Source organism: Tachypleus tridentatus, chromosome 10, assembly GCF_004210375.1.
Source record: "Tachypleus tridentatus isolate NWPU-2018 chromosome 10, ASM421037v1, whole genome shotgun sequence".
Taxonomy (NCBI): domain Eukaryota; kingdom Metazoa; phylum Arthropoda; class Merostomata; order Xiphosura; family Limulidae; genus Tachypleus; species Tachypleus tridentatus.
The window spans coordinates 131,501,269-131,516,245 of NC_134834.1; the positions used below are offsets into that span (position 1 = coordinate 131,501,269).

The 14,977-nt window shown below is 32.8% G+C and overlaps 1 protein-coding gene across 5 annotated transcripts in view; it reads left to right on the forward strand.

The window, feature by feature from the left end:
* The window catches only part of LOC143230328 (integrin beta-PS-like), an 88,940-nt gene that overhangs the window by 27,060 nt on the left and 46,903 nt on the right, over positions 1-14,977 (forward strand). For 4 of the 5 annotated variants that reach the window (XM_076463686.1, XM_076463682.1, XM_076463685.1 and 1 more), the window contains exons 4-6: positions 1,761-1,856; positions 4,219-4,315; positions 12,126-12,257. In XM_076463686.1, the coding sequence (XP_076319801.1) occupies positions 1,761-1,856; positions 4,219-4,315; positions 12,126-12,257 (325 nt within the window). The remainder of the gene's footprint in view (positions 1-1,760; positions 1,857-4,218; positions 4,316-12,125; positions 12,258-14,977) is intronic. The other variant, XM_076463684.1, reaches the window with a different exon arrangement.

Genomic DNA, 14,977 nt, shown 5'->3' on the forward strand with positions numbered 1-14,977 from the left:
ACTTTTAATGTGGTAGGAGAGTCATGATTATTTCTTCAAAAAGTCTGGAGTCGATGTTATTCGTCTCTTAGCTTTAGATATTCTGAACATAAGACCTTTCCGTATCTTCTTTTCATTCTGTGGAACTTCTCTAGCAAGATTCTGAGATCCTTGTATTTCTTGTAATTTTCCAGTATCAACAAAATATTTTCCTTATATGACATCTGATGCTAAATCTATACCTGATTGAACTGCCTGTTTTTTAAAGTCACTTTTGGGTTTAGAAAAGGTATGGCTGAACGAAATAGATTGCTTGAAACATCTCCCAAACCGTGACCTCGCTTCCACTGACTACCTGCAAAATATGGCACTTTATTTGCCACCTGGTAATCATAATATGTGTCATAAATCCACCGGTCGTTATTGTTAGATACACTCATGACGATGACGGGAGTTAAGAGTAGTAATGACTTTCCTGTGTTCAAATGGTATATGTTCCTCGTATATATATGTATCGCAGTAGTCTGAAATCTCTTTTTCAGACAGGTCTGTATTGTTTGTTTGTTTTTTGAATTTTGCGCAAAGCCATACGAGGACTATCTGCGCTAGCCGTCCCTAATTTAGCATTGAAGACTATAGGTAGGGCAGCTGGTCATCACCACCCACCGCCAAATCTTGAGCTACTCTTTTACCAACGAATAGTGGGATTGATCGTCATATTATAACACCCCCACTGCTAAAAGACGAACATGTTTGGTATGACGGGGATTCGAACCCGCGACTCATAGATTACGAGTCGAACGCCTTAACCAATCTGGCCGGGGCTGTCTGTATTGAGGTTTCGTAAACGTTTTAGTATTCATGTCCTGATCCTGACCTTTAACTTGAACGATTCTTATAGGTGGCACATGTACGGCTCCAAAGATATTAGCTTCCATAATATCTGAGTAAACATAGAGCAAATAAAATCCTTTACGCATATTAACAATATATGGGACTATAGTGGGTTATGATATTATACGATTATTTACAAATCCGAGTATTACAAATAATGCTTGATCGAATGATATAGAATATCCTATTTTTCAATTGATACTTACTTTTCTAGTGAACGAACTATAATCAAGTATAGGATATGAGTCGGATTAAATTTCTAATTAAATCTTCAGGTTCTTTGTATTTACCAGTTCTAATACAAATGATTTTATTGTGACCGTCAGAAAAAGGTAATAAATTGATCCAGCCTGTATCATCAGGTACTCTATGTCAACTATGTGGATACTATGTTATACAGTTTGTCAGAGTATTATCAGCAAACTAATTCTTATAAATGTTACCATGCAACATCTTATACAGGATCACTGAAGTAATGGAGCAAGCAGTGTAGTTTTGTGCTTACAATCAAGCAAAACAAAGACTCTATATTCAATAATTTTTATGATTTTAGTACACGATTTATTGAAATTTTAATTTTTAATTTTAAAATATCTATTGTTATTATGTTAACTCTTTAATCTGACAAAAACTAGTTCCGTAGGCTCAAATATATATTTAATTCTAACTGACTTTAGATGAAAATACCATAACACTGAATGGACATAACATCAATAACTCATTTTTTGGAATAATGTTCATCCAGAATATAGAGCATTTGTTTTGCGCATATTTTAATTCTGGTAATATAATGTAACTCCTTCCTCGTTTCTTTTGTAAATATCTTTCAGTTATTAGGTAATGGTCCGAAAGAGTTATTTTTTTTGTTTAACATTTTATATTTTCAGCAGTCGATCTCTGAAAGATGTGTTCCTAAGGAAAACCTTGATCACTGTCGAAAGGAAGACGTCATCAACCCCCAACACTCGACATTTATCCCTGAGGTTTGTTTCATATATTTCAAAGTTAATACGTATGAAATATTTTATTCTAAAGCTAACTGTGCAATTGTGTTTATTCAAGTATCGTTAAATTATTCAAGATACTTATTTTCTTTCTGTGGCCATACTTCAACTAATTTTTCCTGCAATTTATTTTAACAAGTTAATATATTTTTCATGTTTTCTCTTGTCATCACACAACTATACAAAAGGCTATCTATGGGTTTATAAAGATTTATAACCTCCATTTTCACATTATTTACAGAATACGGTAGTAATGGTTCCGCTCCTCGATGGCTCAGCGGTGAGCTTGAGGACTTTTAACGCTAAAATTTAAAATTCGTTCCTTCTGGTCTACACAACATTTTCTGGTCTAATATTATGCTTAAGATCAAACAAAGCAAAAAAAATTATACTCAGTAATATTTATAATTTTTGATGCACAATTTATTAATATTTTAATTTTCAATTTTAAAATGTGTATCGTTATTATGTTAACTACCAGAATAAGTACAGAACTCCGTGTAATCAACTCTGATTAAATATAGAGTGTGAGTTCAACCTGGAAAAATAGTTCAAACAAACCGTAAAAAGAAACCATATCAACAATGTCTAATTTAAAGTAGTTAAAATCAGTTAAATAAAGATTTAGGTGATCAGGTTATCCTGCTGAATAAATAGAAATAGGCTAAACGTCACTGAATAATAACTTTGTGTTTTATGAAAACTTATTTGACAATACGTGTATATGTGCAAAATATTCCAGTTAATATTGAGTTAAGGGAATAATAGAAAATAACACTTTCTCAACAATGTTTGTTTGTTTGTTTGAAGTTAAGCACAAATCTACAAAAGGGGCTGGTTATCTTTGCTCTGTCCACCACGAATATAAAAACCGATTTCTAGTCTTGTATATCTTCAGACATGCTGCTGTACCTCTTGGGTGCGTTCTCAACAAACACACAATACATTTCGTTGCTATAATTTTTCATGATAAGCATTAAATGAAATGCAATATTCGTTGTATTACATTTTCACTGCCTTATCCGTTTTTTTTTTAAGCCGAGCAACAGCATTTCTAGCTCATGACTCGCTTTCACATGTATTTGTTCTTTAAAAATTTCAAAACCCTGGTGTCATTATGCTTCTACCACTGTCTATTTTAAATTCTTTTATGTGGAAGAGAATTTTATAGGTGCAGTGTGTGATGCAAATTCAAATAATTTGTTTTCCCAATTCTTCTTAGTAGAATTTGAGCGTATGAAACAACTGATTTATTTTCTTTGTTTGCCTAATACAGAACTTGATAATATTTCAATGTTTGTAAGTTTGAGGCAACTAAGCTCTATAATGATATTTTTTATCATCCGATGCCAACTTTTGGCAAAACTCTTAGTATAGAAACAACATTAAGCCAACTATACTCATTTTATTTCTATATACAGTATATGTATACTAGTATATATGGGTTTATAAAGATCTATAACCTCCATTTTCACATTATTTACAGAATACGGTAGTAATGGTAAATGATTTGGTTTGTTTTGAATTTTGCGCAAAGCTATACGAGGGTTATCTGCGCTAGCCATCCCTAATTTAGCATGTTTCTTATGTTGCTAGTAAAATAATGAGAAAGAATTTAGAACTGATGAAAACTTAAAATCCAAAAGTCCACAGGCTTTCAAGCATGCCTCGAAGTCAATGTCTATTGTGGTGAGAAGAATGGCTGAAGAAACTTGCATCATAACAATACCATTTGGTCACATATCTGTCAAGTACCCAGATGTAGTTCCATTGGTCTTTTGTGACTTTAGTCTGCTTATGTGTGTCCTCGAAAGTCGTTAACCTAAAACATTTTATGGAAAGGTGAAGAAAAAGAAAGGGATCTATACTGTCTTCATTGTCCACTGAAATTTTCTGATATCATGGAAGCATTGCTACAAAGTCGTTGTTAAAAAGTTTGTGAAGTAGTAAAACTAAGTAATTATTTTTGTTGTATTTCATATGCTTAAAAAAATATAGATTTTTTTACAGGGCTGTGGGGCGCTTTCGGTTTATTATCATAAGTCTTTTTTTACATTCTGTATCATTTAGAAATGTGTTAAAATCATATATTTACAAAGAAACAACTGGGGTTATAAATCTTTATTTTTTTATTGTAGATTAGTCTATAAGTTTCAAAGGTTATACTTCACTACTACCAGAGCATTTCACATATAGAGAAAAATACATCAATTAAATGTAATTAAACAACAATATTACTTAATTATCTTCAAAATTTAGAGGAGAGATACCATTAGTACCTAATATTTGAACATACGTTTTGCATTTTTTCTCAATCATTAATATATATTTTCTTGATTAGAGTGATCCTTCTCTAAATAATGGCGAAAATAGCAATAACGACAAACCTGAAACTGCACAACTAAAACCTACCAGAGTTAAGCTCAGACTGCGAAAGGGTAAGTTGTTCTCATACGCTATATATCAGTATCGGATATCACAACCTTTGTTACGTAAAATACAAAAAGACAATTTAAATCAACAGTCTACTGAAAAAGAGTGAAGTAATACTTTAGTTTATATTTCTTAGGGAAAATATATGTGGAAATATGTTGTTTGTATATACCAGATTGAATAAAATTTTTACAAGCTGTTACCATGTTGACAATGTTATGCATGATTTTATATTGTTGTTTTTTGTTGGAAAAAGTATTATAAAAATGTGAGTTTTTTTCGACAGATCAAAACTTACCTTATCTATTGAATATATTTTCACGCTATTACTTTTTATTTCGTGTTAATAAAACTGCTTTGAATAAATAACTTTTGTATTCTATACAAATTTTATATTTCTTTTTCACTATTATAATCAAAAACGGGAAGTTGAAACTTCTTTGCTAACAGTATGGCATTATAATAAACCTGTTTGATTTTTGCATTTAACCTAAGATGACACATAATTTTTGTTATCATTTGGGTGCAGAAATTATTTTTACATCATATGTTCACTTCTTCTTCCTTCTTGTTCTTTATAAACTGTTTCAAGGTAAAGTTTTATTGTGCGGTGAAACAAAAAAGATCCCTCAATGACTGTTAGGTCTAAAGCTTTATAGCCAAACCAACATTCTGAGGTATTCATGTTTGTTGTGGTCATCCTGATATTATTTTAGCCAGGTAATGAAATGAAAAGGTTGGACTAGAGCCCAAGTTACCGAATATACGCTACTTTGTTGTTCAAAATATTTAGGAGAATCACTCTAAGGAGCAAATAACAAACTGTACTACTATTGTAATCGAACTGAGTCGACAGTAAGAGTGTGTCGGGTTTAAGATATACTGTCATAGAGCTATTGAACGTAATCGCGTATATTAATGATCTCCGTTTCTTTAACAACAAAGCATATTGGCTATATCCATTGAGATCAGAGAATTCACAATTGACAAATTCATAGAAGTTTTTAGAACAATAAACTATTCCAATATATGAGTTTAATATAATGAACTTAAGATTTAAGTAAGTGAAAGCTGGCTTGCACTCCATTTAGTTTAAGATGGTGATACACTTCGAGGCGGTCTTCATGAAAAGTCTGGATCAGTTGTGAGTGTTAATAAGCTTTATTATATAATAAATCCATTCCTGGTTCAAACTGGCCACAGTTAAACCACTGTAGTTATTACATTATGTAACAAAATTTTTACTTTGTTTTTGTACCTGGGCAGAAAGTGTTATTTCCCAATTGATTATGTCTGAAGTAAATGGAAAAAGACCTATTCTTCTCTTCAAACTTTGCTTTTGTGACCTGGGAGCGTATAACGAAAACATGATAGGAGACTATGTTTGGGGGCTGATACGTGAAAGTGATTTACATTACAGTCGCAAATCTCGAAACACTACTCATTTCTAAAGACTTCTGTTCATTTTTATATAACTTCAGTATAAATACACGTATATCTTAATTCATCTATTGTTTTTCAGACCTTATGTAAATGAAAATGTGTAAATTTGCCTGTTTTTACAGAGAAAATAGGTTAATTTCTAAATCCATTACATTATGTAACACTTAAGTGGGCAAAATAGTATCATCGCAAACAACTTCACACAAAAAGGTAAAAAAGTGTCATAAGCAACTGGAATCTGCCAGATGGAATTAAATGATCATTTTTCTTTAGATTGCTGTTTTCACAGGCAAAATCTCATTTACGTTTTTAGTCATTCCATTTAGATTTTACAATGCTCCATCCACGTTTCAGAGAATAAAAGATTTAACAGCTCATATCATTGTGAGTCAAATAAGCGTGCTACAAAGACAGTCCAGACTGTAAACTCCATGCTGTGAAAGTGGTTCATAATAAACTCTGGGATGATTCGGCCATTCTTCATTTCTTATACTGATGTACAGGAATAACAAACATTGATCTGCCAAATGTTCTACCTAAAGAATGCTAAGGAGGAAAACTCGTTTCTTAGTGAACACCAAACATGACCATTTTCATATAATACAGGGAGAACATTGTCATGTGGTTCTGTCAGACAGTAATAGACATGCATGTCTATGTTCAACTATAGCTTTTACGAAGAGTTATAACAACAGTTATTAAGAAGAACAATTCAGTTTGAGTACCCTAAATTTAGTGTCAAAGGAGAACAATTCAGTTTGAGTACCCTGAATTTAGTGCTGTCACATCTAGCAGCTCATCATTCGTTACATTCTTCATGTTGCAGTTCCAGTCTTGTAATAAGACAACGTAGTTCTCCAAGTTACATAATCAATATAGTATTATCTTGGAGTTTAAGTTCAAGTAGAGAATCTGGAAAAGTCGAGATCTCATCTCGTTGACCACATTTTAGGGTTGTACTTGAAAATATACAAACAGCTTTAAGATTCAGAAAGTTAATTAGAAAATTCCTTGAAAGAAGAATACGGAGAACCATGTTTAGTACTTTATAACAGATGTTTCGATGATAAGGTGTTTAAAATGGGCATCTAACCAATACAAAACAATTAAAGCGACTGGTAGAACTGTTGAACTTTTGGTTGTGTAACATGCCAGCTCAAACAATACAAAGGTGAAGCATATATTTTTGTATATTCGTTTGGCATTGTTACTTTGATAGTAAGGTAAGATACCATGTGTATAAAGTCCTAAGTAATAAACATTTGAGTGGTACTTCTGTATATTTTGTAATACTGTTAAACCATCAGAGCTTCAAATAATTGACAAAAGAAGGCCTGATAATGTTTTTCAGCAGGTTTAGCGAATACGTCATCCTATAAAACTACACATAAATAACATGTTTTCAAACTAAGTGAACTTTTGACTTAGGTATACACATAGAGTAGTACTTACAGTCATGTGAAAAAGATAGGACACCCTATGAAAGCCTGTGTATTTTTGTAACATTTTTAGGTATATAGATATTTAATCTCAATTTTAACAATACTGAGAGATTATAGGAATATAACTAAACAATTAAACCTGACGAAAAGACTTTTCAAGATCTTCTGTAAATGAAATTCTACAAAAATGCATATTCTAACTGAGGAAAAGTTAGAACACCCTACCGCCTAATAGCTAGTGTTACCCCCTTTGGCTGAAATAACTGCAGTCAGACGCTTCTTGTAGCCATCTACCAGTCTCTGACATCGGTCTGAAGAAAGTTTGCCCCACTCCTCAATGCAGAATTCTTTCAGCTGTGAGATGTTTGAGGGGTTTCTTGCATGTACAGCCCGTTTCAAGTTACCCCACAGCATCTCAAAGGGATTAAGATCTGGACTTTGACTCGGTCATTCCAAGACTCTTCATTTCTTAGTTTTCAGCCAGTCCTTGGTGAATTTACTGGTATGTTTTGGGTCATTGTCGTGTTGCAGGGTCCAGCTCCGCTTCAGCTTTAATTTTCGTACAGATGGTCTCACATGATCCTCAAGCACTCTCTGATACACAGTAGAATTCATGGTAGATTCTATGATTGTGAGCTGTTCAGGTTCTGCTGCAGCAAAGCAGCCTCAAACCATGACACTTCGACCTCCATGCTTCATAGTTGGTATGAGGTTCTTTTCCTGGAATGCTGTATTTGGTTTACGCCAAACATGTCTTCTGTTCTGGTGTCCAAATAATTCAAGTTTGGACTCATCTGTCCAAAGAACATTATTCCAGAAGTCCTGGTCTTTGTCTACATTCTCTCTGACAAACTTCAGTCTGGCCTTGATGTTTCTCTTAGAGAGCAAAGGTTTCCTCCTTGCACACCTCCCATGCAAGCTAAACTTGTGCAGTCTTTTTCTGATTGTAGAGGCATGCACTTTCACATCAACAGTAGCCAGAGCCTGCTGTAGGTTCCGTGATGACATGTTAGGGTGTTTGGAGACCTCTTTTAACATACTGCGGTCTGCTCTCGGAGTGAACTTGCTTGGACGACCAGACCTGGGCATGTTGGCAGTTGTTTTGAAAGCCCTCCACTTGTTGACTATTTTCCGGACAGTGGAATGGCTGATTTCAAAATCTTTTTGGGATCTTTTTAAATCCCTTACCAGACTCATAACCTGCTACAATTTTCTTTCTGAAGGCCTCAGACAGCTCTTTTGCTCTCACCATGGTGCTCACTCTCACTTCAACAGTCAGGAGCACACCAAACTAAATGTCTGAGGTTTAAATAGGGCAAGCCTCATTCAAAATGCTGAGTAACGATCTTCTAATCATGTGCACTTGGTGTGATACACCTGTGTGTGAGTTGTAATAAAGTGTAAGTGGGAATAAATGTGGGGGTGTCCTAACTTTTTCCTCAGTTAGAATATGCATTTTTGTAGAATTACATTTACAGAAGGTCTTGAAAAGTCTTTTCTTCAGTTTTAATTGTTTAGTTATATTACTTTAATCTCTCAGTATTGTTAAAATTGAGATTAAATATCTATATATCCAAAAATGTTACAAAAATACACAGGCTTTCATAGGGTGTCCTAACTTTTTTCACATGACTGTACTTAAATTGCACTGAGTGTTACCTAAAATCAGTCAACTCTCACTATTTGAATCCTAAATCCTGACCATTTATGAAACATTAATTAATTATAAAGCAAGGTGACGTTACTTGCAAAGTACACATTTGTCTTCTTTCTTTGGTAAGTCAGTAATTTTTGTCAGATACAGCTTTCTCCAGTAATAAACGCATTGATGTTTAACTGCCACTGTTGAGACCTTGATGAAACATGCATTTGAATAATTAGTTAAAGAACAGTCTTTGCTAAATATACACATACTATATCAATTTACTTTTAATATAAAAATAAATCTAATACACAAGCTTGAGTATGTTGTATTAAAAAGGATTTTAAATACGCAAATCGGCAAGTCACCAGCCAATATAAAGCCGTCGTGGAATTACTTATATCAGAACTACATTTTGACATTATTTTGTGATTCATAGGTAGTATAATGCCACCGAAGAATTATCGCTTTTTTTCTTTGAAAGGTATGTAATATCCTTATCCGACACAAAATATCCATATATTTAGGATATAAGATGTATTTAGATTGAGAATTTAGAACTTCCAAGAGAGGGTTACCCCTGTACTTAAGTTAATGTATTGGAGAGGAAAATAATATTGACCACTTGCAGACACAAGGAGTATTTAAAGAGAGGTCTAAGACAAATCGTACCTCAACCATGATTGCTTATGTGAGGCATCTCTGTAACAGGTGAGAATGCAGAAACACATAGGTCAGTGCCAAAATATATCCACATTTCCTAGGATCCCATCTGAAAAGTTCAGTTGTCACCTATTTCAAGCATTTGGAAAATGAAATAGGTATTCACATTGTCCTATAAAACGAAATACCAATGAAATCGGTTAATACAGTGCGTATGGATTTCTGTGAGAATGGACTATTAAAATAAGTGCTAGGAAATCATGGTCGTCATACACTACATGGATTATGGAAAACATACAGGGAAGAGCGGTGTGCTTGAATACAGCAATTTTAAAGCACAATCTTATGCAATGGAAATTACGATGCAGGGTTAATATCAAGGTATATAATTGGACATGATTGCATGAGTTTTTATGACGTGGTGAGGTTCCAAAATGAGGTTCCTATAACGTACTCAACCCTTTATACTACAAATGTTTGCTTGAAATTTCTTGTAAAAAGATTAGTCAATGAATATTTACTAATCTAGCTAATAATATTCAAACAGAAGCGAGCACAAGTATTTACTGTTTAACCGAAATACCTTGAAAAAATAACATAAAGTTTTTAAGCATTTTTACTTATTATAACAATGTGTTTAGAAAAGTAATTAAACATGTTAAAACCCAAAATAAATCTATCATTCGATTCACTATTTGTTATTAAGTTTTACTGGCTTCGGGATGTTTTATCCTCATCTATAATAACAAATGCAATTATTTGTTAACATTATCAAAATGCTAAATACGATCAATTTTAGTAATGTTATGAAAAACAAATCTAATGAAAAGTAAAATGTAAATATGATTATGATAGTTGGAAACTATCCCGAGCAAATTTAAGGAAATTAAATGCGTACGTAATTAATAACTGTAAAGAAAAGTAAGTTAATGATAATATATTTAATTAGTAATAAATGAAACAGTGTAGTAATACAAGTGCTCATTTTAATTCCCAAGTAGTACATGAATGTTCCATAGATATAGCAAACATTACCAGTTTAAGTTCGTACATGTCTGCATAACACTAAGTTACCTTTCAGCCGTGGGGGCGTTATAATGTGACGGTCAATCCCACTGATCGTTGGTAAAAGAGTAGCCCAAGAGTTGGCGGTGGGTGGTGATGACTAGCTGCCTTACCTCTAGTTTTACACTGCTAAATTAGGGACGGCTAGCACAGATAGCCCTCGAGTAGCTTTGTGCGAAATTCAAAAACAAAAAACAAACACTAAGTTAAATATTTTATTTTTTCTGTGCTTTACAGCACATGATACCGTTGCTTAACTCCTCTTTTCTGTCACATAAACAGATTAAAATATTTTCACACAACCCTAAACGGTATCCAAGATTTATCTTCAGCTACTAGGAAGTGCCCCATTTTTATACCTGGGTAGACTGAAGAAAAAGTTGAGTGGAGTGTTTTACTGAAAGAGACAACGATTAAGCACGAGTGAGCTTCGAACCTGAAACCTTCCATTTGCAAGTCCAAAACGTTAATCACGAAATTACACTGCTCTGTGTGTATCATCGCTAACTTGTAATATAGCCATGTTAACCTTGGGCCTTCTGACTTTGACGTAGACGGATGCATTGTATGTTTAACTATCTTACCTCTATTTTTAATTATCTTTGTCAACATAAAATACGTTCAGGTTCGTGCTGATGTTAAACAAACAAAAGCTAGAAACCTTATACACCAATGTGGTATTGAACTAAAATTACCTAACAGGCATGTAGAAAACGTTTTGTCTCAATGCCCATTGAAATCGAAAGATTCAAATAAAATGTTGCTATCATTCAGCTTGTAAGAAGGCTAACATTTGGAGTTACAGAAATTAAATGAATGATGGATGTAGCAACAGGTCTGTGACCCTCAAGGACTAGGAGATCATGTACTATTTAAATCAGAGATTATCTTACATCAAAGGTCACAAATCATTTGTCATTCGGGTCACAAACTTTGATTTAATAGCACGCTTCTCTCCTTTTTCTTTTATTTTGGAAATATCCTTTTCTCATTTCTGGCACTGCTATTTTTAAAGCTAGATCTACTATTATTCTCAATATCTGTTACAAAAATAGTCTTATAGCAATCTTTGCTCTGCCCACCACAGGTAACGAAACACGATTTCTAGCGCTGCAAGTCCACAGACATTCCGCTGTGCCTCTAAGGAGTTGACCTGAGTGTATTAATTTGTTTATACACATGTCAATGTTTTAAAATACTTTTCACGATTTTATTGCTTTTAAATTGTCACTGATGAAATGTTGTAAAAGACAGCTCCATTTTTCTATCAAAATCAACTCTAATTATCCAGGCTAGAATTATGATAGGATTGTCATCATATTAACTACTTTTATAGTTCTTGATAAATTGAATGTTTTTTTAATCAGTAGTTTGATTTTAATACAATACGCCTTGCTTGAAACATTGTGTACTTCAAAAGACTAAATGATATTATATTATATGTTGTTCTCCTGAGAATGTTGCATAGTATATTGCCATGGAAAAATAACATGTATACTATCTTCTCTCTTTGTTTGCCATTTCCTGCATGCAAACTTCCATTTTATTTATTTCACACAGATTCTCCTTTGAAGTTCAAAATTACCTTCATGCAAGCAGAAGACTATCCGGTGGATCTGTATTATTTGATGGATTTCACATTTTCCATGACAAAACACAAGGAACGAGTTGTTGAAGCTATTGAAAATATTGGTTATTATGTTTTTTTCTTATGAATTTTTCACGTATTTTAGCTCAATTTATATTGTAGTTTACATTTACAGCTTAAAATGTACAGGTATTTTCTCTAAAACATTGAGATTAACCTAAGATGATTGAATGTGTTCCCATTTTTCAATCACTGATTTTATTTCTAGTCAAAATTTTCAAAAAATAAACCGTAAAAAAGCATCAATAGTGTTGCAGTAAAACTTCATTTTCCTAGCGAATACTACGTGCATGAGTTGTTTTAAAGTGCAATTAAAATAATGCATTATCTGGTTTATTTTGTTTTTGGATTCTCATCTGTTATAAGACGCCTTAATTGGCTTACCACGGCTTTGGAACATTTTGTTGCAAATTTCTGTCTGTAGATGGTACAGGTGACTCAAGTTGGTCCTTATTCCCATTTTCATCAATGCCATTACAGAGAAGGGTTATCCCCTTTAGAAATTCTAAATCCCCAATATAAACACGTCTATGATCTAAGTGTATGAATATTTCACGTCGGAAAGGGTTGTTACGTATTCCTCCCAAAAACAATTACTTTTTGTCGGCATCACACTACCTACGATACACCAAGCATTGTTGAAATGTAGTACTGATACATTCCATTCCACTGTTACTTTATATCGGTTTTATTGTCACGTGACGAGCTGATTTGTATTTGCTAAATCGGTTTAAAACAACGTACTGAGCTTTCTGTGAAAACTTGTCCTTCAAAATAAAACGTTTTGACTGGAATAAATCGTTTGTAAGGTGGTGTTGAATGAAATATTTATAAAAGCTTAATCTCTTTAGGATATTAGGAATTAAGCTAGAAATATGATAAAGGCATATTAAACACAAGTATTAGAGCATAACAAAGGTATTCTTTACACTACTCCTCTTCTGATCATTGTGAATTAATTTTGCATGCTTAGAAATAACACTGAGTTTGTCCTTGCGAACTGACTGAAATTTGTAAATGGCAATTGGCTCTTTCATTCTCACATTCAGCGCATGTTGTACTGAGAACTTCTGATACATTAGGAACTCCACATCCTGTTGTTGGTCAGCAATTGAACAGGATTCATGCTTAGAATTTAGTGATTCTAGCATAAGAATGGTCACTCCCACTAATAGTGTAATCGTTATTATCGCTTGAAAAAAAAAATCTTAACTGTGTTGTAAAGTTGGGCTGGATTTAAATTGCATGTGTGTGTGTTTCCTTATAGCAAAGCCACATCTGGCTATCTCCTGAGTCTACCGTTTACATTGCGAGTGCTGATTAAAAATATTTAATTAAAAAAATATTTAACCATTACCTTTAACAAATTTTGTAAAAATTGAGTGGTTAGGTGACTAAGTGTTATGAGACTAGGTCAACAGGTTTTGAAATCAAATAAATAAAGTAATAATACAATGAAACATCAATCATCTTTATACCAAAGTGATAAAGGTTGTAACGTTTATAAACTATTTCCATATTCAGCAAATAAAGAATGACAAACTAATCTGAAATACATAAGTACGAATCTAAGACCTTAGGATAAACCATTCTTTTATATGTTACTTTTATGTGTAGCACATGTGCTTATCATGTTACTGTATTTCTGGTATCATCCTGACACTAATTTAAACGTGTGATTATACTATGCTAACAATTTTCTGTAATTTAGGAAGAGTTAGAACTTAAGAAGCAAATTAACCATATTCAGTGTAAATGCTGACGTGTTGTGACTTAATTACCTGATTTGAGTGTATGCTATCTATAATATTTAAAAGCCCGTGGTAACTTTGTGCTGGACAATATTTAGAATTCATGAAAGTTGACATTTGAAATAGCTTTTAAAGTGTTGTATAAGGATAAGAAAATTGTATATTAAGTGGTAAGTTATTCTGTTTCAACAATTTAAAAATAAAAATCTCAGATCACGTATCGAAACGAAAACAATCAGTGCCTAACTTATGCTGTATTCATCACAGCTGTTAACGATTAGCTGGTTTAAAACTGCTTCCAGGTTCTGTCAAATAATGTCACAACCGAGTACTTAATTTAGTTAATTTAACTTAGTTCCGGCCTTAAATATTTGATTTTTTTTAAAACTACAGCAACAAAATTTGTTTTGAAATTACCCGAACACCTCTTTCTTTAAGATTCAGAGAAGGTGTCATTATATAAAAGCATAAATGACAGCCAGACAAAGCAAAACTTCTTGTGAGATGCAGAAAATGACTGACTCATGGGTTTTTTGTAATCCAATATTTTTATTGAGGTGCAGGGAAGAGATAAGCTCTTTCTATCAACTTGATTGGGGCTCCTAAGCTTAATCGGGGAACCATTTTTTGAGACTGTTATTTAACGTTTTTCTTTTGTTCCTGTAGTATTATAGCATAACGAAATAAATGTTGTCAGAATTGATTCTGATGTGTGTCCTCTTGTCAGTTACTATCATTAGAATAAGAAGCTCAGCTCTTTTCACGTACATTATTTTAATGCTTGATTCTATATCATTTTTAATATATGTATTTCATAAACTAATTCTTACGCTTTGCTTACAAAAAGTTACAAGAAAATGGGCACTAATTTTTTCAGATTTACATTTATTTACCATCCTAAAAAAATTGAAATTAAAAATAATTTTTTTCTTATTTTATTTTATTATATTTTAAATATTAATTAAATTTTAGGTTTACTTTATCAGGTAAAGAATATTTTAAAAAGTAAATAA